The following is a 25,118-nucleotide window of genomic DNA, read 5'->3' as shown; positions in this document are numbered from 1 at the left end:
ACCAAGATGGAGTGGACAGGAAGAGAGAGAGCGAGGGAGAGAGAGAGAGAGAGCTGATCCCATCTGTGCCATGAGGGAGGGGAGAGAGGGATGGGAAGATCAAGAGAGTAAAAAAGATAAAGAGGCTTATGGCATCGCAGGACCTGCCCCAGCTGGCCACAAGACCTACTCTGGGGTGAGTTATGCCCTCTCATCACACACACACACACACACACACACACACACACACACACACACACACACACACACACACACACACACACACACACACACACACACACACGATGAAGGAGAGGTGGACACAGTGAATGGAGGGTGGGTGTGAGAAGGGTGTGAGATAAAGAGGGAAAAGAGGGAAGAATCTGATGGAGGCCAACACGGACAAAAGGTCATGTTTTCAGAACAATAAAAGATTTATTGTTTTTCTAAGTGAGGGAGGGTCATGCCTTTTACAACTTTCCTCACTAAAAGAGGAGAGAATTATAGGAACAGTGGATCGAAGGACAGACGGAAGGGTAAAATCGAACAGGGAGAGAGCTGTTGTGAGACAGAAGAGATGGAAAGAGAGATGTAAGAATCAAAGGGATGGAGGGAAACCTTAAAGAACAGAGGGACAGCAGGATGCACAGAAAGATAGAGGGAGAGGTGGTGGTGGTGGTGAAGGATAGATGTGGGAGGAAAAGTGTTGAGGGTTAGCACCCAAGTGCCTTGTGGATGGTCATTGACCATAGGCCGTCAGCATGAGTAGCTTTCCTTGCTCAGCGTCGACACCAGGACTGGCTTCAATTCATTTTAAGTTCAACCAGAATGTGATGGTTATCATAATCTATGTGCTGGAAGACAGACAGCAACACAGAGCATAAAAACATGTGCAGGGGCAAATCAGGTTGTTGCTGCAAAATTACATATAGGGAATGGCTACGAAGTGTGACTGAAACGACAGCTCACTGGACTGAAGGATGGACCACTTGGCACATGCAGGAGAGTAAGAGGAGGGGACAAAAGAGATAGATGATGGGTTACTAACCTGTAGTTCAGTCTGAAAAAAGAACTTTTGGGGACACTGGGAACAATCGTAGATCTTATCCTCCTGGCCATGGACGGCAAAAATGTGCTGCTGGAGCTTGTTAGCCTGCACAAACACTGGGGCAGAGACAAACACAACTCATGTTATTATTATATTTTCTTTTTGGGGGGGGGGGGTTTCCCCTTTTTCTCCCAATTGTACTTGGCCAATTACCCAACTCTTCCGAGCCATCCCGGTCGCTGCTCCACCCCCTCTGCTGATCTGAGGAGGACTGCAGACTACCACATGCCTCCTGCGATACATGTGGAGTTGCCAGCAGCTTCTTTTCACCTGACAGTGAGGAGTTTCACCAGGGGGATGTAGCATGCGGGAGAATCACACTATTCTCCCCAGTTCCCCCTCCCCCCTGAACAGGCGCCCGGACCAACCAGAGGAGCTGCTAGTGCAGTGACCAGGACACACACCCACATCTGGCTTCCCACTCACAGACGCGGCCAGTTGTTTCTGTGGGGATGTCCGACCAAGCCAGAGGTAGCACAGGAATTTGAACCAGCGATCCCTGTGTTGATAGGCAACGGAATAGACCACCACACCCCCGGACGCCCCAACACAACTCATGTTAAATCAGGAACAAAAGTTACATTAACCAGTTTACTAACCAAGTTTTATCTTTTAATCTTTAACATCCTTCCTGATGGGATGTTGTGACTGGATAGTGGCGACAGAGGGAATCAAACATGGCCAGGGTTGGAAACCTTGACCACTGGTTATATTAGATAGAAAAAGTTTGGTTATAGAAAATACATGACCCGATAAGCATTAATGATTTGTAAATAGAAAGTCCAGACTAATACCAAGAGGTGGTGCTGATTTGAACCTCTCTTGGATTGTGGACTCATGGATTCAAAATGTAACTTTGTCTAAGCCCAGTCGGTTACATCCTTAACCCCACGTGATGGATTACATGCTTGGCTTCAGTAAATGATGTAAAAATGGGAACTTGAATAGAGACGAGCAAGGATTAGATTTCAAAGCCTCTTCTACTTTCTGTGTTATGGGGGTTCATCACCAAGATGCTCCAGCATGCCGTCACACCCATGCTCTCATACGCAAAAAGCCAAGCAGAGACCCACACAACTGAACTATCAGTACAAATAAACATACAAACGCAGTCACCAGCACACACGCACACACACCTCACACACATCCCCGAAAACAAATGAGGGGCTGACAGCAGGGTGATATGAAATGAGAGAGTGAAATGAAGGGAGAGGAAGAGACAGTGCAAGGGGAAGAAGGGTAAAGAGAGTGAGATGGAAGGCAGAAAGTGAAAGTGGCTGGGAAGAGCTATCCTCAGCAGACCTTGTGATATTTATCAATAAATTATCCTCTCCTCTTTTTTCAGCTTCCGTTCCACTGTTTTCTCTCTTGCCCCCCCCAATCTTTCTCTCCCCTTTGTCTCAATAAACTTTTGGTTTGCACCGTGTGTGTGTGTGTGTGTGTGTGTGTGTGTGTGTGTGTGTGTGTGTGTTGAATTATTAAGCCTCCCCAAAGGAGAAGTGCCCGTCTTACTAATTCATAAGCCACCAAGGAATAGAGTTAAAGTTTAAAGCGGTGCTGTGTACCTGGGGGGAGGCATACACAACACAACACAAGACAAACTCAACAACTAAGAGAGAGAGTGAAAGAGCCAGAAAGATACAGTGACAGAAAGTGAGAGGGAAGGAGTCTGACAGAGAGAGGGAGAGACCAGGAGGAAGGTAGAGAGGAGGGAAAACACAGAGCGCATATGGAGATAGAGAGATAGAAATGGGAGACAGTGAGTGGTACAGACTTAGTTTACCATTTCTGACTGGTATTTTGGTAAAATTAATTAAATAAATACAACGAAATAAATAAATATATCAAAAAAGGTGTTGATGTGGGACTTATCATCATCCTTTAATCCCTCTATATCCCCCCTCAATCCAGATGCACTGTTAAATTAATTCAATTATCAGTGCCTATCCATCCTTGACCAAACTGCACTGTTTAAAAAATAGGAAACCAAAATAAAATAACCTCCCTTGGCTGAATGATCACACTCGTGCCCTTAGAAGACTGTAGAAAATCAGAACAACAATGGAAGGTCAACAAGTCTGAATTAGCACATAACACCCTTAATAAACCAAATGTTAATTTGCCAGAAGGCAGTTATGGATGCAAGATCAGCATACTTCTGTGAAATAACCACAATCCTAAAGTTCTCTTTAGGGTAATTAACTCTGTTATTAATGGTCCATGCACTTCTTCTTCTTTTTTTTTTTAATCTGATGTTGAGTTGTCCAAAAAAATTCTCACTCATTTTGTCAATAAGGTGGAGAATATCAGGTCCCAAATCCAGCGTGGTGCTTGCATTTGTTCCATTTCCCATGTTAATTCTGCCTCTTTTACCCAGTTTCAACCAATTACAATTTCAGTGTTACAGAGTACAGTCTCTAATATGAACTCCTCCTCCAGCATCATAGACATCATTCCCACTAAGCTGTTCAAGGGGGTATTTCTCAATAATAATAACTGTTACCCCTGTTATTCTACAAATTCTTAATAATTATCTGACCTCTGGTTCTTTTCCGGACAGTTTTAAGCATGCCATTGTTCACCCATTGCTGAAGAAATCAAATTTAGATTCCCTGCCCTTAAGTAGCCACATACCAATCTCCAAATTGCCTTTATATCTAAGGTTCTGGACAGAGTAATTTCATCTCAATTGATTTCTTTTTTGCCCCACAGAACCATTTGGTTAGCGTTACCCTGGCCTGGGCTGACCAGCGGCTCACGGTGGGTGCACTCCTCGACTCGGGGGCTAATGAGTGTTTCCTGGACTTAGAGTTTGCTGCCCAGGCTAACATCCCGCTAGAGACGCTGGAGAAGCCCATGGAGGCCTTCGCACTGGACGAGCGCTGCCTGGCCAGCGTCACCCAACGCACCCACCCTGTCTCTCTCACCATATCACGGAACCATGTGGAGAGACTTTGGTTCTACATCATCCAGTCCCCGTTGGTCCCTGTGATCCTAGGGCGCCCCTGGTTCGTGCAGCATGAGCCACACATCGCCTGGGCCTCCGGTACCATCATGGAGTGGAGCTCCTCCTGTCATGCCCAATGTCTCCATGCTGCTCCCGGCCAATCCCCGCGACGTGCCCCTAGTGCCACGCCTCCCGACCTCTCCTCTGTTCCCCCTGAGTACCATGAGCTAGGTGAGGTTTTCAGCAAGACCGGGGCCCAATCTCTTCCTCCTCATTGGCCTTATGACTGTGCTATCGACCTCCACCCTGGGGCACCCCTTCCCAGCAGTCGTCTGTACAGTCTGACCATCCCCGAGAAGGCTGCGATGGACGAGTACATCTCCGAGTCCTTGGCAGTGGGGCTCATTCGGCCCTCGTCCTCCCAGATGGCAGCTGGATTCTTTTTCGTGAAGAAGAAGGACGGGGGCCTCCGAGGCCTCCGACCCTGCATTGACCATCGCCAACTCAATGAGATAACCGTCAAGAACAAGTACCCCCTTCCTCTCATGAGTTCCACCCTTGAGCCCCTCACCCAGGCTACAGTCTTCACTAAGCTGGACCTCCGGTGTGCCTATCATCTGGTCCGGATCCGGAAGGGGGACGAGTGGAAGACAGCCTTTAAGACGCCCCCGAAGTCATTATGAGTACCTGGTCATGCCGTTCGGCCTCACCAACGCCCCGGCGGTATTCCAGGCTCTCATGAATGACATTCTCCGCGACATGCTCGACGAGTTTGTGGTGGTCTACCTCGATGACATCCTCATCTTCTCCAGGACCCTCGAGGAACATGTCCAGCATGTACGCTGGGTACTCGAACGTCTCCTCCGGTACCTGCTCTTCGTCAAGGCAGAGAAGTGCCAGTTCCATTCCCCTTCCGTTGACTACCTGGGCTTCGTCGTTGAGAGGGGACAGACCCGGGCTGACCCCCATAAGATCCAGGCTGTGGTGGACTGGCCCGATCCCACATCACGGAAAGAATTACAGAGCTTCCTCGGGTTTGTGAACTTCCATCGGAGGTTCATCAGGAACTACAGCCGCATGGCAGAACCTCTCACCAGGCTGACCTCCCCCTCCCAGCCGTTCATCTGGTCCCCGACTGCCCGCTCTGCGTTCCAGTCCCTCAAGGAGAGGTTCAACAGCGCCCCGGTCCTGCTCCACCCTGACCCCAAGAGGCAGTTCATCGTGGAGGTGGACACTTCGGACACCGGGTTGGGGGAATGTCCTCTCCCAGCGGTCAGCGTCTGACCAGAAGGTCCATCCATGCACCTTCTTCTCTCGCCGGTTCCTCCCCGCCGAGGAGAATTATGATGTCGGGAACTGGGAGCTGCTGGCAGTGGTGGCTGCTCTGGAGGAGTGGCACCATTAGCTGGAGGGGGCGGAACAGCCGTTCACCATCTGGACTGATCATAAGAACTAGACGTTCATCCGAGCAACCAAGCGCCTCAATGGTCGGCAGGCACGGTGGGCCAGCTTCCTCAGTCGGTTTGACTTCACGCTGACTTATTGCCCCGGGTCCCACAACACGAAGGCAGACTCCCAGTCCCGACAACACCCAAGGAGGGAGCCAGCTACAGAGGAGCCGACTCTCATCCTTTCTGAGGCCAGGGTGGTTGGCGTGGTTACCTGGGGCATCGAGACCGTGGTCAGGCAGGCGTTGCGCTCCCATCCCGCCCCGAGCCAAGTGCCTCCACGCCGCCTGTTCGTCCCGGACTCAGTCCGGTCCCGGGTTCTTCAGTGGGGCCATGCCAGTCAGTTTGCTTGCCACCCGGGTGTCCACTGCACCTTCACCTTCCTGGCTCGGCATTTCTGGTAGCCCACCATGAGGAACAACGTCAGGGACTTCATAAAGGCCTGCTCCGTCTGTGCTCGCAGCAAGGCCTCTCAGCAGGCACCCGCGGGTCTGCTGCAGCCCCTCCCAACTCCAAGCCGGCCTTGGTCCCATGTGGCATTGGATTTTGTCTCCGGACTGCCTCCCTCCCAGGGTAGCACTGTGATCCTGACAGTGGTGGACCGCTTCAGCAAGGGAGTGCACCTCGTGGCCCTCCCCAAACTCCCATCGGCTTCTGAGACGGTGGACCTCCTGACGAGCCCCGTGTTCCGTCTCCATGGTCTTCCCCTGGACGTCGTCTCGGACCGAGGGCCCCAGTTCGTCTCCCAGGTATGGCAGGCCTTTTATAAGGGGTTGAGTGCCTCTGTTAGTCTCTCCTCTGGATATCACCCACAGACTAACGGGCAGACTGAGAGGATGAACCAGAGCGTGGAGTCTGCCCTACGGTGCGTGGCCGCCAAGAAGCCCAGTTCCTGGAGCCGGTTCCTCCCCTGGGTCGAGTATGCCATCAACTCCCTGGTCAGCTCTGCCACCAGCCTCTCACCTTTTGAGGTGTCCCTGGGCTACCAGCCGCCTCTCTTTGCTGCACAGGAGTCGGAAGTGGCAGTTCCCTCCGTGCAGGCCCATCTGAACCGGTGTCGTCGCGTCTGGGAGGTGACCAGAGCTGCTCTGCTCCGGGCAGCTGAGCGCGCCAGTCGGGGAGCCAACCGATGCCGGTCCTCAGCGCCTACATACCAACCAGGCCAAAGGGTGTGGCTGTCCTCGAAGGACCTCCCGGTTCAGTCCACCGCGAAGAAGCTGAACCCCGGTTTGTCGGGCCCTTTGAGATCAGGAAGGTTCTCAGCCCCGCGGCGGTGAGTCTGAAGCTTCCGGCTTCCTTGAAGATCCATCCCGCTTTTCATGTGTCTCGGGTTAAGCCTGTCTCCCACAGTCCTCTGATGCCTCCGGCCCCAGCTCCGCCTCCCCCTGAGATCGTGGATGGGCACCCCCAGTGGAAGGTCCGCCGGCTGCTGGACGTCCGGCGCCGAGGACGGGGGTTCCAGTATTTGGTGGACTGGGAGGGCTACGGTCCGAAGGAACGTAACTGGGTCTCCCGCCAGCTCATCCTGGACCCTGGGCTGCTCACTGAGTTCCATCATTCCCATCCCGACAAGCCGGGAAAGTCGCCTGGTGGCTCCCATGGAGGGGGGGGTACTGTTACGGCTCGCCCACCCCGCGCCGTGGCCCGCCCACCCCGCGCCGGCAGCCAATCAGCTCGTCAGGGCCGGGCTTAGCCGTCAGGAATGGGCTTAAATTTGGGTGTCTCCCAGCGCCCGTTGTCAGCTCGTGCCGTAACCTCCGTGCTGTAACCTCCTCGCAGTAGTGGCTACTCTTCCCTTACGGTGTTTTTCTCTCCGAGCTCACCCCAGCCCTTGGTTTATGGTTTCCCTTGCAAAGTTTTCCTGTGGACGTATCCTCCCGTGTTCCCAGTTTGGATTACCCGCGAGTTTTTTCCCTTGGACTTCCCGTTTTTCTTGTCGCTCATTGCCTTCCTGTGTTTGACCGTTGTACGAGCAAGGAATAAAGTACGCCAGTTTCGGCTAACCCCATCTCTGTCTGGTGTCGTGCGCTTGGGGTCTTCCACTAACCCTAACACTATGTACCCGAAGTCCTACCAACCTACAATGATTTTACATCCAGGTTGCACTTTCAGATGGATGCACAGGACTACAGTTGAAGTAAGGATTTAGACGTAGGCCTACATTAAAATGTTTAAAATGTTTAAGCCTAATTTTAGATGTCCATGTTTGTTCGCCGAGAACTGCCTCCTAAGACTATTTGTGTGTGTTTGCAAATGTTCACAGTGAACTCAAGGCAAATGAAAAACTGTCTGAAAATGTTCACAAATGTTTACCTTTGTTTGCTAATTTGAATGCACCTCTCACATTTGATCTGCATAAGAATTTTAGCGGTATTCTGAACAATGCCAGATAACCGAGATCCCATTTACAAACCCCAATTCCAATGAAGTTGTGACGTTGTGTAAAACGTAAATAAAAACAGAATACAATGATTTGCAAATGCTTTTCGACCTATATTCAATTGAATACACTACAAAGACAAGATATTTAATGTTCAAACTGATAAACTTTGTTTTTTTGCAAATATTCACTCATTTTGAATTTGAAGCCTGCAACACGTTCCAAAAAAGCTGGGACAGGGGCATGTTCACCACTGTGTTACATCACCTTCCCTTTTAACAACACTCAATAAGCGTTTGGGAACTGAGGACACTAACTGTTGAAGCTTTGTAGGTGGAATTCTTTCCCATTCTTGCTTGATGTACGACTTCAGTGGCTCAACAGTCCGGTGTCTCCGTTGTCATATTTTGCGCTTCATAATGCACCACACATTTTCAATGGGAGACAGGTCTGGACTGCAGGCAGGCCAGTCTAGTACCCGCATTCTTTCACTATGAAGCCACCCTGTTGGAATATGTGCAGAATGTGGCTTGGCATCGTCTTGCTGAAATAAGCAGGGACTTCCCTAAAAAAGACGTCGCTTGGATGGCAGCATATGTTGCTCCAAAACCTGTATGTACCTTTCAGCATTAATGGTGCCTTCACAGATGTGCAAGTCACCCATGATGCCATGGGCACTAACACACCCCCATACCATCACAGATGCTGGCTTTTGAACTTTGCGCTGATAACAATCTGGATGGTCCTTTTCCTCTTTAGCCCGGAAGACACAACGTCCATGATTTCCAAAAACAATTTGAAATGTGGACTCGTCAGACCACAGCACACTTTTCCACTTTGCGTCAGTCCATCTCAGATGAGCTCGGGCCCAGAGAAGCCGGCGGCATTTCTGGGTGTTGTTGCATGGTAGAGTTTTAACTTGCACTTGTAGATGTAGTGACGAACTGTGTTAACTGATGATGGTTTTCCCAAGTGTTCCTGAGCCCACGTGGTAATATCCTTTACAGAATGACGTCGGTTTTTAATGCAGTGCCGCCTGAGGGATCGAAGGTCACGGGCATTCAGTGTTGGTTTTCGGCCTTGCCGCTTACGTGCAGAGATTTCTCCGGATTCTCTGAATCTTTTGATGATATTATGAACTGTAGATGATGAAATCCCTAAATTCCTTGCAATTGTACATTGAGAAATGTTGTTGTTAAACTGTTGGACTATTTGCTCACGCAGTTGTTCACAAAGTGGTGAACCTCACCCCATCCTTGTTTATGAATGACTGAGCTTTTCGGGGATGCTCCTTTTATACCCAGTCATGACACTCACCTGTTTCCAATTAACCTGTTCATCTGTGGAATGTTCCAAACAGGTGGTTTTTGAGCGATCCTCAACTTTCCCCTTCTGTTGTTGTTCCTGTCCCAGCTTCTTTGGAACGTGTTGCAGGCATCAAATTCAAAATGAGTGAACAGTTGCAAAAAACAATAAAGTTTATCAGTTTGAACATTAAATATCTTGTCTTTTTAGTGTATTCAATTGAATATAGGTCGAAAAGGATTTGCAAATCATTGTATTCTGTTTTTATTCACGTTTTACACAACGTCCCCACTTCATTGGAATCGGGGTTTGTACAACTGGTATTCTCATGTTTTATATCTTAATATCTTTGGTAAGGACAAAACATGTAAATGCAAGGGTACATGAACACATTGTGATTGGAACAGGAGGGGATCCATCAGACCATCTCTGGAGGTTGTCTGCCTTTTACTGTCATCGGATATTAGCCAGATTCAGCCAGGTGTCCATCCATTATGTACAACATCCGCACATTGGCAGTACCAGCCAGCATGTAGAAACGTCATCCTAGCAGTCAGCGGTTAAACATATTGCAGCTCCTTCTGATGGTTTCACTTTAGTCAGACTCCCACAACTTTGGCAAGAACCGCTATCATCATGGCAAACAAATCACTGTGGGTACAGTCATAGCAGTTGCAAAAACAATTGTGATAAAACAACGGGTTGTTTCTGAAGCTTCAAAATTGTTAAAATGACTATTTTGACAAAAATGTTTGACATTGTTTTGTTTGACTGTTGGTTTTGATGACAGTAGATAGAATTACCATCTTTCTACCTATTCGTTATCTTTGCACAGTGCGCCTGATCACAGCATGGACACAATGGAGACAAGGAGAACAAACGTGGTGCCAAGCCACAAGTACAAATGATGGGATTGAATTGTTCATTATCCAGATAAAATATCCAGGTCATCCTCATTATCTGCGGTCACTTGGGGTCGAGTATGACTGTCCTCCTTCTGGGTCCCTCTGGGTCACCAGGTGGGCGTAGAGGCCCATCCGAGACAGCTCTTTACATGGAGTGGCTGATGTGCCTGAAGCTACCACACGGTCCTTGGCAGGGGGTGGCCAGAGTCCAATGGCATGGAGAACCAAGACGATTGGGGTCCACCCTCTGTTACAGCCTTCATCCACCTTCATTGGCATTGTTACCTGGAGACATCTTCCACCAGTTCTGCCCTTGAGGTCTTTGTTGAATCAGGCTTCGCCTGGAACCTCCCCCTTGACCTATCCAACTTAGGTGACCCTACCAGGAGCCAAGCTCCGGACATAGCTCTTGGGATCATTGGTACACACAAGCTTCTCCACCATGGCAAGGTGACGATCCAGGAGATTATCCAAATGAAATTGGATAGCCAGAAGGTCTGGCAGAAAATCCCAATTCCAGCAGCAAAATTAATCTCATTCTGTATTCTAACTAACTACCACTTGACAACATTAGAAATCATTGCTAAGTGTTCTAAGTTAAACCTGACAAAGGATAAGTTAAACATATTTAGTATAATGCAAGGACAGGTACATTTGAACAATACTTCATTTCAAAACAATGGTCATATGGAGACGTTAAAGGTCTTCAGCAGTGTCATATAAAGTATGTTATCATCATCAACAAAGACACCGTGCATGACATTCCACAAACAGCACATTCTCCATCAAGCTCTGCATAAATACAGGATTTATTCAGAATCATCAGCTGTTGATCCTCCTGCTTCATGATAAAACAATCACTTCATGTCATAATTGACGCTGAAAGACACTTGTATCCTTAGTTTTCTCTCACTGTGGAAGCCCGTACATGTGGCAGTTTCCTACACCCAGTCTGACACAAAACAGTCTTTACACATGATGATAAAAATGACCACATAGTCAAAATATTTTTTGGTATTTATTTGTCTGTTTTAATAAAAAAATGTTGCCTGGTACAAAATGGTGCACGACACCAGTTACAATTTACATGAAGTGAATCGAATGTGCAGGTTCTCTTTCTCTAGCCTATACGATTGCTATTGTTATATAAGAGCATTTTTGCTTTTAAAGAACTTGGATTTGACATTAACACGGTGCTTTATGTGCTGAATGAACTTCATATCATAACTGACACCATGTAAAACGATCTGTCTAAATCAAACAAACAGACATCAGTTAGATGTTTGGTTTCCTCCTTCTCAGAACAGTTGACTTTAGGCAGACTTTTTTCCACTTTGTCAATAGTCATATTTGAGGTCCAGCATGTCCCCTGAACTACGTAAGGGGCTAGCGCTTTCTGTGCTACTTTGCTGCAACAAATATCAGCCCCAAAACCAAGCCATCCATGGGTGTCAGGGACATGATAGGATGTGATGTGTAACACTGTCAGACTGTTGGCACTGAGTTATGTTTCATGGGCTATGAACCCACAAGTCCAGTGTGACTTTGAGCTGTGACTCCTGCTGCTTAAACCACACACACACACACACACACACACACACACACACACACAAAGCAAGAGATTATCTGACCCTGGTGCAAAGCTGTCTTTTCATTCTTTTGACTTCACTGGTGCTTTGGTGTGAGAAGACACACACACACACACACACACACACACACACACACACACACACACACACACACACACACACACACACACACACACACACACACACACACACACACAGAATATGGCAGTATCAGTGGGTTTTGAGGCAATATGTCAGACCGAAAAACCAGAGGCTTGCTTATCCATATCTCTGCTTGCTGCCACCTGAATGTGCACACATGTGTTTGTGTGTCTTGCCACACTTTCATGTTTCTGTGTGCATCTCCGCACCCGTCTTTTGCCTGCAAAGTGAATGAGAGGCAGGGAAAATGGGGTTCCACCCGCGCCCTTGACAGGTTCTGTGTGACTGGCTTGTGACATGTGTGCATGCACTGCCGCTGGTGTTGCTCCTTACTGTCTGTCTCTCACCTGTGAAGCAGACGGGACACTTGAAGGTACCTCCCATGCCCTCGAAGCTGTGCTCTATGAGGTGGCAGAGCAGCTTGGCAGGTGAATCAAACATCTGGTTACACAGCTTGCACTCATGATTGATGCCCTCCTCTGCAAATCGGAGACAGACACGCGTGGTTAGTCTGGATCGAATAATAACACATCAGTGGTAACATGTCATCACATTCTTTTGTATGATGCACACAGCATTCATGACTCACGCCGCCTAACACACTGTGCCATAAAATACACCATTAAGTGACACATATGGAACAGACAAGCAGCACATCGTTAAGACCCATATAAAATGAACTACAAAAGCACACTAACTATAAACAAACATCCTGTGGGAAATTCAAACACGATATACAAAAACAGGAATCAGAATCAGAATCACACCTTCGTACCACATACCAAAAATAAAATAAACAACGGAAGCACACAAATATCAAACAAACAATAGGCCAACAAGAAGTCACTTGGCTACCGACAGCCAATACAGTCATCAACATAGTCAATACACACAACAACCAACAGTACTCAGGGTTAAGACATGTTATATCGGCAAACTGCTACCTGCCCTGGTCCCCGGGCAGGGGCAACGGTTTCCTCAGGGTTCCCACTCTTCAAAGGAAAACATTTTCCAGGACATAATCAGTGACTTGTATAAGTTACTGAATTTGCCTTGTTACTTCCAGCTTGGTCGGGCGTCCATACAAACACAATTGGCCATGTCTGCAGGTGGGAAGCCAGATGTGGGTATGTGTCCTGGTCACTGCTCTAGCACCTCCTCTGGACGGTCGGGGCGCCTGTTCGGGGGGGGGATTGGGGGGAATAGCATGATCCTCCCACGCACTACATCCCTCTGGTGAAACGCCTCACTGTCAGGTGAAAAGAAGCGGCTGGTGACTCCACATGTATCAGAGGAGGCACGTGGTAGTCTGCAGCCCTCCCCAGATGGGCAGATGGGGTGGAGCAGCAACCGGGACGGCTCGGAAGAGTGGGGTGATTGGCCAAATACAAGTGGGGAGAAAAAGGGGTGAAAAAATTTTGTTTTAAAAAAAAGTCATTGAATTTGCTGTTGCTCACAGGTCACCTATTAACGATTCAAATTGGACAAAGTGGTCAAACAGCTCAAAACTATGCAACATTGATGTCTCAACACGTTGTCAACACATTTTTACGTTGTGCATGTTTACATGTAAAAATTAACATGCTAATAACAGGCTAACAATGCACAAATGTGTTGATTTTGCATAAACATTGTGTCCAAACACATGTGGCACTGCAGAACGGTCAGAGACAACAGCTGGGTATTGCTGAAACAGGGCATCCACGGATAAAAATGTGTTATATCAGCTCATTAAAACATTTGAAATCGAAATCTTAGACGAACTTCGTAACTTTACAACTTTATATTTTTCTAGGATCTCATGAATATTTCCAGGACATTTTATAAGTTTTCACATTTTCCAGGTGTTTTCCATGACTGGAAAACTCGTCCATAAATTTCCAGGATTTCCAGCATGCATGGGAACCCTGTTTCCTCCCTCTCTCCAAATCTATGGTAATCCCTCCGTTACGTTTCCCCCCCCCCACACCTTGTACATTCACTGTTTTCTGCTATTTGCTATTGTCTTGCAGCATAACCTCTGTTTCATGTGTATTATGTGCATTTTCTTCTTTTTCTTTTTTTTGGGGGGGGTTTCCCCCCTTTTTCTCCCCAATTGTATCTAGCCAATTAACCCTATTTTCCGAGCCGTCCCGGTCGCTGCTTCACCCCCTCTGCTAATCCGGGGAGGGCTGCACACTACCACATGCCTCCTCTAATACATGTTGAGTCACCAGCTACTTCTTTTCATCTGACAGTGAGGAGTTTCACTGTCAGGTGGACGTAGCATTTGGGAAGGTCATGCTATTCCCCCCAGTCCCCCCCCGAACAGGCGCCCCGACTTACCAGAGGAGGCGCTAGTGCAGCGACCAGGACACATACCCATATCCGGCTTCCCACCCGCAGACACAAACCGGAGGTAAAACGAGGATTCGAACCGGCGATCCCCGTGTTGGTAGGCAACGGAATAGGCTGCAGTTTCAAAAGGTGTTCCATAAATAATGGTATACTTACTACTTTAGCCACCCTCCAGCGCTCCCCCTTCACACAAGACCCCTACACAAGACCCCTACATTTGCATCCCTTGTCCGTCCTCTCCATCTAAACTTGTCTTCCGGTCTTGGATGCTTTTCTTCCAGTAGTCTGCCATTAATTTTTCTGTCTGTTGTTTCGTCTTAAAGCTCTCTTACTTTTGTCTTTATCTCCCCCCTCCTCTTATTCCCCTCCGTCCTCTTCCCTGCCTCTGTATTCTTGTTTGGGGATTCGACCACCCGTTGTATGTGCGCGTGTACATGTGTATGTGCGTGTCTATTTTTAAAGCGAGCGCAAATGACATCAGAGCACCCACTGTGACAGGTCCAAATGAACGGTGGGCAAAATGCACTCACGCACACACACACACACACACACACACAGAGGTGCACGTACACAGATGCCCCTGACAGCGAGATCTCCTGCCTTTTGTCCTTATCGACATTATGCCACACAGGACCGGTACCCCGGGTTCCCCGGCACACGCCGCATGGCTTCCCACATACACATGCACACACGCAGGCACAGCATTGCATAAACTTGTGCCATTGGATGGTGTCCTCTGCGGGCCAATCTACTACCCCTCAAAGATTCAAATCTCTCTCTCTTTCTATCTCTCTCTCTCTCTTTCTAGCTCTCTCTCTCTCTCTCTCTCTCTCTCTCTCTCTCTCTCTCTCTCTTTCTATCTCTCTCTCTCTTTAACACACAGACTGAGAGACACATATAATTTAGAATCTGCCCCCCCTCGTTTTTTTTTTGTTACTGACCCCCTGCAATACATGCCCTGTACAGAGGCTTCTGAACACACACAGACACACACAGACACACACACACACACACACTATCTGCAGGAGTCTGGCGGCAGAGCTGCAGGGGTACGCAGGGTTAATACTGTCTTCAATCCAACATCCATGATGCTCACCCTGACTCACACACACACACACACACACACACACACACACACACACACACACACACACACACACACACACACACACGCACAAACAATAGATTCCTATCTTACTTTACCTCAAAGGCCAACACAAGGGTGCCCTAATCTCGTCTGAATAGCTGGTGGGGCATCTGTGTAAATGTGTGTGTGTGCATGTGTGTGTGCGCACGTGCGTGTTTGTGTGTGTGTGCACATGTCTGTGATGGGTGCCTCATGAGTTCATTTGGATCCGATGGTGTTTACCACAGTTTCTACCTGACCCCCTAACTCACCCAACACACACATACACACACACAAACATAAAAACACACACATACACACACGAACACACACACCTCAAAGGCGCCAGTATGTCCAAGACATACTGAGACAGATAGACGGTCATTATCATTCAGTAGGAGATTGAATCAGCAGGAGAGAGGTACATGGAGTGACACACAGAGAGAGAGAGAGAGAGAGAGAGAGAGAGAGAGAGAGAGAGAGAGAGAGAGAGAGCAAAAGGGGAAAGAGCTACTAGCAATATCAATTTCACTGGTCTACCGAAATTGTGTGTGTGTGTGTGTGTTTGGACCAATCATTCTACTCTGCCAGTAATAGTCCGACGTGATCATATACTGCAAATACACACTACCGTTCAAAAGTTTGGGATCACATTGAAATGTCCATATTTTTGAAAGAAAAGCACTGTACTGTTCAATGAAGATAACTTTAAACTAGTCTTAACGTTAAAGAAATACACTCTATACATTGCTAATGTGGTAAATGACTATTCTAGCTGCAAATGTCTGGTTTTTGGTGCAATATCTACATAGGTGTATAGAGGCCCATTTCAAGCAACTATCACTCCAGTGTTCTAATGGTACAATGTGTTTGCTCATTGGCTCAGAAGGCTAATTGATGATTAGAAAACCCTTGTGCAATCATGTTCACACATCTGAAAACAGTTTAGCTCGTTACAGAAGCTACAAAACTGACCTTCCTTTGAGCAGATTGAGTTTCTGGAGCATCACATTTGTGGGGTCAATTAAACGCTCAAAATGGCCAGAAAAAGAGAACTTTCATCTGAAACTCGACAGTCTATTCTTGTTCTTAGAAATGAAGGCTATTCCATGCGAGAAATTGCTAAGAAATTGAAGATTTCCTACACCGGTGTGTACTACTCCCTTCAGAGGACAGCACAAACAGGCTCTAACCAGAGTAGAAAAAGAAGTGGGAGGCCGCGTTGCACAACTGAGCAAGAAGATAAGTACATTAGAGTCTCTAGTTTGAGAAACAGACGCCTCACAGGTCCCCAACTGGCATCTTCATTAAATAGTACCCGCAAAACACCAGTGTCAACATCTACAGTGAAGAGGCGGCTGCGGGATTCTGGGCTTCAGGGCAGAGTGGCAAAGAAAAAGCCATATCTGAGACTGACCAATAAAAGAAAAAGATTAAGATGGGCAAAAGAACACAGACATTGGACAGAGGAAGACTGGAAAAAAGTGTTGTGGACGGATGAATCCAAGTTTGAGGTGTTTGGATCACAAAGAAGAACGTTTGTGAGACGCAGAACAAATGAAAAGATGCTGGAAGAATGCCTGACGCCATCTGTTAAGCATGGTGGAGGTAATGTGATGGTCTGGGGTTGCTTTGGTGCTGGTAAGGTGGGAGATTTGTACAGGGTAAAAGGGATTCTGAATAAGGAAGGCTATCACTCCATTTTGCAACGCCATGCCATACCCAGTGGACAGCGCTTGATTGGAGCCAATTTCATCCTACAACAGGACAATGACCCTAAACACACCTCCAAATTGTGCAAGAACTATTTAGAGCAGAAGCAGGCAGCTGGTATTCTATCGGTAATGGAGTGGCCAGCGCAGTCACCAGATCTGAACCCCATTGAGCTGTTGTGGGAGCAGCTTGACCGTATGGTACGCAAGAAGTGCCCATCCAACCAATCCAACTTGTGGGAGCTGCTTCTGGAAGCGTGGGGTGCAATTTCTCCAAATTACCTCAACAAATTAACAGCTAGAATGCCAAAGGTCTGCAATGCTGTAATTGCTGCAAATGGAGGATTCTTTGACGAAAGCAAAGTTTGATGTAAAAAAAATCTTATTTCAAATACAAATCATTATTTCTAACCTTGTCAATGTCTTGACTCTATTTTCTATTCATTTCACAACATATGGTGGTGAATAAGTGTGACTTTTCATGGAAAACACAAAATTGTTTGGGTGATCCCAAACTTTTGAACGGTAGTGTATCTGCAGAACCAAACACAGAATCTTTCTGCAGATGGTGCAGACTTCACAGTAAACCATCTCATTTCTTCTAGTCAGAGATTAATGTGGCCAATCAGTAAGTCAGCAAGGGAGGAAACTGGCTGGAGAGACAAGACGGGGAACGAAGGCAGGAGAGACAGCCACAACTAAACAGGGAGAAAGAAAGCGTAAAGGAATTAAAAGAAAGGGAGGGGGTGGGGGAGAGAGAGAGAGAGAGAGAGAGAGAGAGAGAGAGAGAGAGAGAGAGAGAGAGAGAGAGAGAGAGAGAGAGAGAGAAAGAGAGAGAGAGTTAAAGGGAAAACAGACAGTGAGGTGCAGAGAGATAATTGGGTTGTCCGAAACAAGGGCATGGAGTGTGGGCTCCAACGCCTGTGTGTGTGTGTGTGCGTGTGTGTGTGTGTGTGTGTGTGTGGATACGCTTGTGTCAGTCCCATGAAAGAGTTCTCTTTTCTGACAAACACATTGTTTTGATCAGTGTGTGAGGACTGCACTCTCTCTATGCTCTGTCTCTCAGAGATCAGGCTCTGTGTGTGTGTGTGTGTGTGTGTGTGTGTGTGTGTGTGTGTGTGTGTGTGTGTTAGAGACCCATAGTGAGATGATAGAGCTGTAGAGCAGCCTGCCGTTATGCTTTGTCTCACAGAGAACATCTGATCTGTGTGCATACACCCAGACACGCACGCACGCACGCACGCACGCACACACACGCCACCCTGGGAGGTCTGTGCTGGCACAGAGGACATGAGGGAGAGAGGGCTAAGCGAGATGAGAGGAGGGGAAAGAGAGAGAGTGACACAGGAGAAAGGTTAGGACTCAAGAGTTGGTTGCTGAACAACAGAAAATTTACTTTTCCTAATCGGCAAGTTTTTTACGGCATACCTAAACCTATTATTTGGGATATTTTTATAGATGTGTTTCAATTGAATGTCTCAGCTTTACTTTCACACTTCTTCAGTCTCCAGTGTTTACTGACGAAGAGCTGAACACAACTTCAGCATCCCTGTCTGTAAATAAATATAAAACCAACATGGTGATCAGGCAAAACAATATAAACATTTTGGCCGGGGTGTTTTTGATAAACCATCTGTGATGTCATAAGAACCAATCTGTTATCTTTGTCTCTATTTTTACTCTATTTTTCAACTTTATTATAATTCTGCTCTGTTTAAGATGGACTGGTTGTGTTATCTCTGTTAGCTCAGCTGACTGGGACTACATTAAGATGTTTCATGGAAACATGACCATAACTAGGTCCAGACCATGGCACATTTTTTTCTTTTCTTTTCTTTTTTTTCTAAATTTTTTTCTGATTTTTCCCTTTTTCTCCCAATTTAGTGGCCAATCGGTCCCTATTTTAATTCAAACACCCAGCCTCGTACATGCGTTCACCAACTGCATCTCTCCGGCCGGCAGTCTCGAAGGAGACGCCTCCCCGCTTTCGTGACAAGGCGAATCCAGGCCGAACCACTGCTTTTTCCGACACACAGAGAGGCATTCATGTGACGAACACAAGCCAACTCCGCCCCCTCCCGAAGACAGCGTTGCTTCATCGAGTCCGGCCATAGTCGGATCTGACGAGACCGAGGCGCGAACCCCGGTCCCCATGGGCAACTGCATCGACACAAAGCCGATGCTTAGATCGCTACACATGACATTACATGACATTACAGTCATTTAGCCGATGCTTTTATCCAAAGCGACTTACAATGAGTGCATTTAACGTAGCAAATCAGGAGAACTACTAGTCATCAGAGGTCATAAGTGCACCTAAACAAGCATCTAAGAGCAAAACCAGTGCTAAAGTAAAAGTGCAAGAAAGAGTTTTTTTCTTAATGAGTGAGTACAATAAGTGCTAAGAACAAGTAACAGGGTAGTGGTTCTTAAAGAGGTGAGTTTTTAACCTGCGCGGAAAGATGGGCAGCGACTCCGCTGTCCTGACATCAGTGGGGAGTTCAGTCCACCACTGTGGGGCCAGGACAGAAAAGAGCCATGACTGGGTCGATCGGCAGCAAGGACCTCTGAGAGACGGGGCAACCAGGCATCCCGAGGCAGCGGAGCGAAGTGGTCGGGCGGGGGTGTACGGCTTGACCGTGGCCTGGAGATAGGAAGATGCTGTTCCTTTCACTGCCCTGTAGGCTAGCACCAGAGTCTTAAACTGGATGCGAGCAGCTACTAGGAGCCAGTGTAGGGACATGAGAAGGGGAGTTGTGTGGGATAACTTAGGGCGGTTGAACACCAGATGAGCTGCAGCTTTCTGAACAAGCTCCAGAGGTCTGATGGCCGACGCCGGGGCACCAGCAAGGAAGAAGTTGCCGTAGTCCAGCCAGGAGATGACCAGAGCCTGGATGAGGACCTGTGTCGTCTCGTCGGTGAGGAATGGGAAAATCCTCCTAATGTTATCGAGGAGAAATCTGCAGGAGCGAGCAACCGATGTAACGTTTTCAGCAAATGACAGTTGGTCGTCCAGGATCACACCCAGATTCCTCACAGTTCGATTTGGCGTCACCACGGTGTTGTCAATGGTGATGGCCAGGTCTCGGTGTGGGCAACCTTTCCCCGGGAGGAACATCAGCTCTGTCTTGTCCAGATTGAGCTTCAGGTGGTGTGTCACCATCCACTCCGAGATGTCAGTCAAGCACGCAGCAATGCGTGTCTCTACTTGTGTGTCAGAGGGAGGAAAGGACAAGATCAACTGGGTGTCATCGGCATAACAATGGTAAGAGAAGTCATGCAAGCGAATAACAGAATCCAGTGATGTCGTGTGCAGGGAGAAAAGGAGAGGACCCAGAACCGAACCCCGTGGAACACCTGTAGTCAGTCTGCGAGGCTCCGACACAGATCCCCTCCATGTCACCTGGTAGGAGCGACCCGTCAGGTAGGTTGCAAACATTGAGAGTGCAGAGCCTGTGACACCCAGCCCCTCGAGGGTAGATAGGAGGAACTGGTGGTTCACTGTGGCGAACGCAGCTGACAGATCCAGGAGTATCAGGACAGAGGAGAGAGAGTTTGCTCTCACAGAGTGCAGCCATTCTGTCACTGCAAGGTGGGCCTTCTCTGTCGAGTGACCCACCCTGAACCCAGACTGGTTGGGGTCCAGGAGGTTGTTCTGGTGGAGGTACAAAGAAAGTTGGTTAAAGACAGCACGTTCGAAAGTTTTGGATAGAAAGGGTAGAATGGAAACCGGTCTGTAGTTTTTGACATCAGAGGGGTTAAGTGATGGTTTCTTGAGAAGGGGGTGACTCTAGCAGTCTTGAAGGCAGATGGAAAGCATCCTGCCTGGAGGGAGGTGTTGATGAGGTGGGTTAGATAGGGAAGGAGTTCAGGTGCTATAGAATGAAGAAGAGGGGAGGGGGCCGGGTCAAGGGAGCATGTGGTGGGGCGACTGGATGTGATGAGGTTTAGAACCTCGTCGGGGGAGAGGGGAGCGAGGTGGGATAGGGTGGGACGTGGAGAGATGAAGGAGGGTGCAGAGGGTGGGATAGTGCAAGCAGCACTAACCGGATGGTGAGAAAAGGAGGATCTGATGTCATTTACTTTCTTGTCAAAGAAGGTAAATGACCACGGACCGCGGACTACATTTTTTCTTTTCTTTTCTTTTCTTTTCTTTTTTTTTCATTTTCCACCATTACTGGGTAGCGACAGTTGAGAGAGACAGGAAAGGCAAAGGAGAGGGAGAGGGAATGACATGCTGCAAAGGGCCCGGGCCGGACCCAGGCCATCGCAGCAAGGACCCAGCCCCACGTGAGCCACCAGGTGAGCCACCAGGTGAGCCACCAGATGAGCCACCAGATGAGCCACCAGGGCACATGGCATGGCAAGTTTTTTCTATAGCCCCGGATCTTTTTACTTCTGATCTTTTTCTTTGCTTTTTTTCCCCCCCAGTAAAAATAACTGCCTGGCGGCCTGTCCAGGGTGTCGCCCTGCCTGCTGCCCAATGACTGCTGGGATAGGCTCCAGCATCCCTGCGACCCTGAGAGCAGGATAAGCAGTTTGGATTATGGATGGATGGATGGACATAAATTTATCAAAGCAACATTTGTCATATAATTTCACAAGTGCTCCACATCCATATCCGCTGCTAAGTCCCACAGTAACACTTGTATTGTTTACAAGCCAGGTCAGGTACAAGCCTAGCTAGCAAACGTCAACAGTCTAGCTCAGTTTAGCACAGCTAGCACTGAGAGGTTTGACTGTTTACTTGACAAGATTTCCCACCCTTGCTTACTATGTTACCGTTCCTTTTTTTGCAGCAACGGTGAACAGGGAAAGCAACAAGAGAGTCTGATGTCTGTAGCTTTTTCTTTTCGAACAGAAATGCAAGATCTGATGCTTAAGTAACCTGCTAACATCTATTTCAGCATCTCTGATATATTCTCTGCACCAGTGCACCTCATTGCCTCTTATTTCACCTGTATATAGTCATTCCTTGTGTATCTGAAGATTGTTGTGTTGTAATTCTATGTTACGTACACTGAGAGAGCCATGAAACCGGAGTCAAATTCCATGTATGTGCAAACCCACATGGCCAATAAACATGATTCTGATTCTGATTAATGACTTTTGTGTAATCATTCACATTGACTTTAGTTAGAGACCATCATCTTTTGGGTTTATAGGAGTGTGCTTATTACGCTCATAATTTAATGTTAGGTGGGGAAAGACAGAGATGCTGAGGAGTCCAGACAGGGGACATGGCCAGGTAAAATAAAAAAAACCCAAATCTTGGTCTACCTAAAATTTTTGATTTCCAGAATGGGTCACAGACTCTGCCCCTGATGTCGGCAGAGTCTTGTCTCATCCCTCATGGAAAATAAAGGGTGACTGGTGGTGACACATCCCCTGCATCGCCTACTGGCTTACAGCATGTTGACAATGTTTACAGTGAAGATGGATGCTAGAGGGGCTACAGCCTGCTTGTAGCTTCGGTTGTTGGAACAGCATCATAACAGAAAAGATACCATTGTTGTTCTTTGAGAGCTTGATTCTGTGGAAATGAAATCCATACCGACATAAAACCAGTTTTTTACCTTTTTATTTTTTTTTGTCATCGGTGCTTTGGAATTTAAAACGTGGGTTGTTCTTGAGTTGTGGGTTGCTGTCTTTCATCCCGACTACTCAGTTTTGATTAATGTGGCCTGTTGAGCTGAGAGAAATCCCACTGCCTTTGTTTTAGTGCAAAATGGCTGTTGAATCTAATTGCTTTTAAATATGCCTGTTTGCATGTACATGCATGTGTATGTGTGTGTGGGGGGGAGGGGGGTAATAGTAGTAGTCTAGGTGGGTGTAAGTGTGGGTGGTTGCAATGAGCCATTAAATATGTGCATATCATGAGACAGTGGTACAGCACACCCTGGCTGTGTCAGCGGCATGCTCCCTCCATTGAGTTACACAGGGCAACTCCTCACCAGACTCATCTTCAGATGCAGAGTCTTACAGGTACGGCATCCATGCTTGAAAAGTGTCATGGTCAAGTCAAATCAAGTCAAGCCAGTTTTATTTGTATATGGTCCTGTGTGAAACTATGGAAAACTGAAGTTTGAATGTAATCTAAAAAAATTTTCCCCCACACAGAAAGAGAAGGGACAAAACACAATGCAATCGAGCTCTCGGACTGAATTCAACTCCCTACTCAGTGTGCTCCACAGCCTGCTGGACTACCACTAAACCTGTCTGTCTAAAGCCTTCAAGATTCGCTGCACAATCAAAAACTAAAATAATGGTTCTGTTTCAATTAAAGACATCAGACCTGGATGAAATCTGAACTATCAGTAAAATTTTGATAATATTCAAATTTCTTGAAATAAATCTGCCAACATTGCAGCCCTGACCAATTACACCCCAGATAGACAGACAGACAGACAGACACAGACAGAGACGGCCGGGCAGACAGACAGATGGGCGGGCAGAAAAACAGGCAGTGAGACAGACAGAGAGACAGGCAGGCAGGCAGGCAGGCAGAGAGACAGACAGAAAGGCAGACAGGCAGACAGACAGACAGGTAGGCAGACAGACAGACACAGACAGTGAGACAGACAGACAGACAGACAGACAGACAGAAAGTGAGACATACATAGCGTCATTATCACAGTGGATGGTTAGACAGGTAACAAAGGCACACAAAACACATGACCAACTCATGAACAAGATAAAAAAATATCCAACCAGAGCAAAGCACAAAAGGAAAGACATAAAAACGGAGGAGTGTGTGTGCGTGTGTGTGAGACAGAGAGACAGGGAGAGAGAGAGAGACAGAGAGAGACAGAGAGAGAGAGACAGAGACACATTTTTTTATGTATGATTGAGAGAGAAAGAGCAATGCCTGTCTCCTAAGGTATCTTCAATCTTAATTGAGAAACGGCATGAATCTGATCCCCACACGCACACATAATTGGTGGATGGTTGCCACACATCTGTAGAATAACTGATGAGGTCTGCCTGGCTGTCTCATAGAGGCAGAGAGAGAGGAGTAGCATGATCGAGAGAGGGAGCGAGAGAAAGAGAGAAAGAGAGAATGAAAGAGAGATAAAGAATGGGTAAGAAAATTGAGCAGACGAGAGGAGCAGAAGGACAGATTACAGGGTGATGCATAGGAAATGTGAATGGATAGCAGCTAGAAAGAAATGTGAATGGATGGAGGATTCACATATGTTTAAACTTGATACAATGTAGCAGGGCAAGAGAGTTGATCAGCACAAAGACTAATCATTACTATTACTTTATTGCTATGATCAAAACACACACACACACACACACACACACACACACACACACACACACACACTTTTTCTATGGCTAATGCCCCTTTCACCCTCTCTCCCATTGTTAATTGAACAGGGGACATGAACCAGGCAGTTCCCTGGCCCCCATCCTCTAACAGACACAAAGTGCATATAGACAGGTACACACATCCATGCACACACACACGCACACACACAAACACGCTTGCATACACAGAGGCCTAGTCACATACCCCTGCAACATCCACTGGAACATAAATGAGCTTCTTGGTTTAAGCTGGGGGGATCCCTCGGGTGCCTACCCATCCCCATCACACACACACACACACACACACACACACACACACACACACACACACACACACACACACACATCCTTGCTGTTACTTTGTCTTGGCTGGAAAAGTCCCAAGGGTGCCTGCCCCCATTACATACCTCTCCCACCCACCCTCATTCTATATGTGCACGTGTGTGTGCGCATTTGTGCGCGTGTGTGTGTTTCAAGGCTGGTAGAGGGAGGTCCTTGGGGGTGTCAATCCCCCATTACTGCCCCTTCCCCCTTCCTCTCCTCCCATCTCTGTCCTGTGTGAAAGTCTACTCTGTGTGTGTGTGTGTGTGTGTGTGTGTGTGTGTGTGTGTGTGTTCCCTAGTGGTCTGGCAGTCCTAAACCAGGCCGGGCGACTGATGGCAGGGATGGCAAGGGAGAGTGAGAGAGAGAGAGAAAGAGAGGGCAATAATGAGACACAGGAAGGAAGGAAAGAGAGAAGAAAAAGGAGAAGAGTGATGAAGGGAGGAGATGGAGAGATAGAGGGTTGTAACCAGTGATGGTAGAGAGAGGTAGAGAAAGAGATGGGT

The 25,118-nt window shown here is 47.5% G+C and overlaps 1 protein-coding gene across 3 annotated transcripts in view; it reads right to left on the bottom strand.

Moving 5' to 3' along the window:
• The window catches only part of znf423 (zinc finger protein 423), a 291,640-nt gene that overhangs the window by 25,566 nt on the left and 240,956 nt on the right, over positions 1–25,118 (bottom strand). For all 3 annotated transcript variants that reach the window (XM_056282729.1, XM_056282731.1, XM_056282730.1), the window contains exons 19-20: positions 12,150–12,281; positions 1,028–1,143 (exon numbers count right to left, since the gene is read on the bottom strand). In XM_056282729.1, the coding sequence (XP_056138704.1) occupies positions 1,028–1,143; positions 12,150–12,281 (248 nt within the window). The remainder of the gene's footprint in view (positions 1–1,027; positions 1,144–12,149; positions 12,282–25,118) is intronic.

The sequence above is a fragment of the Lampris incognitus genome, chromosome 6 (genome assembly GCF_029633865.1).
Source record: "Lampris incognitus isolate fLamInc1 chromosome 6, fLamInc1.hap2, whole genome shotgun sequence".
NCBI lineage: Eukaryota > Metazoa > Chordata > Actinopteri > Lampriformes > Lampridae > Lampris > Lampris incognitus.
Note: the sequence above shows the minus strand (reverse complement) of the source record. Positions and strands in the feature narration are given on the sequence as shown.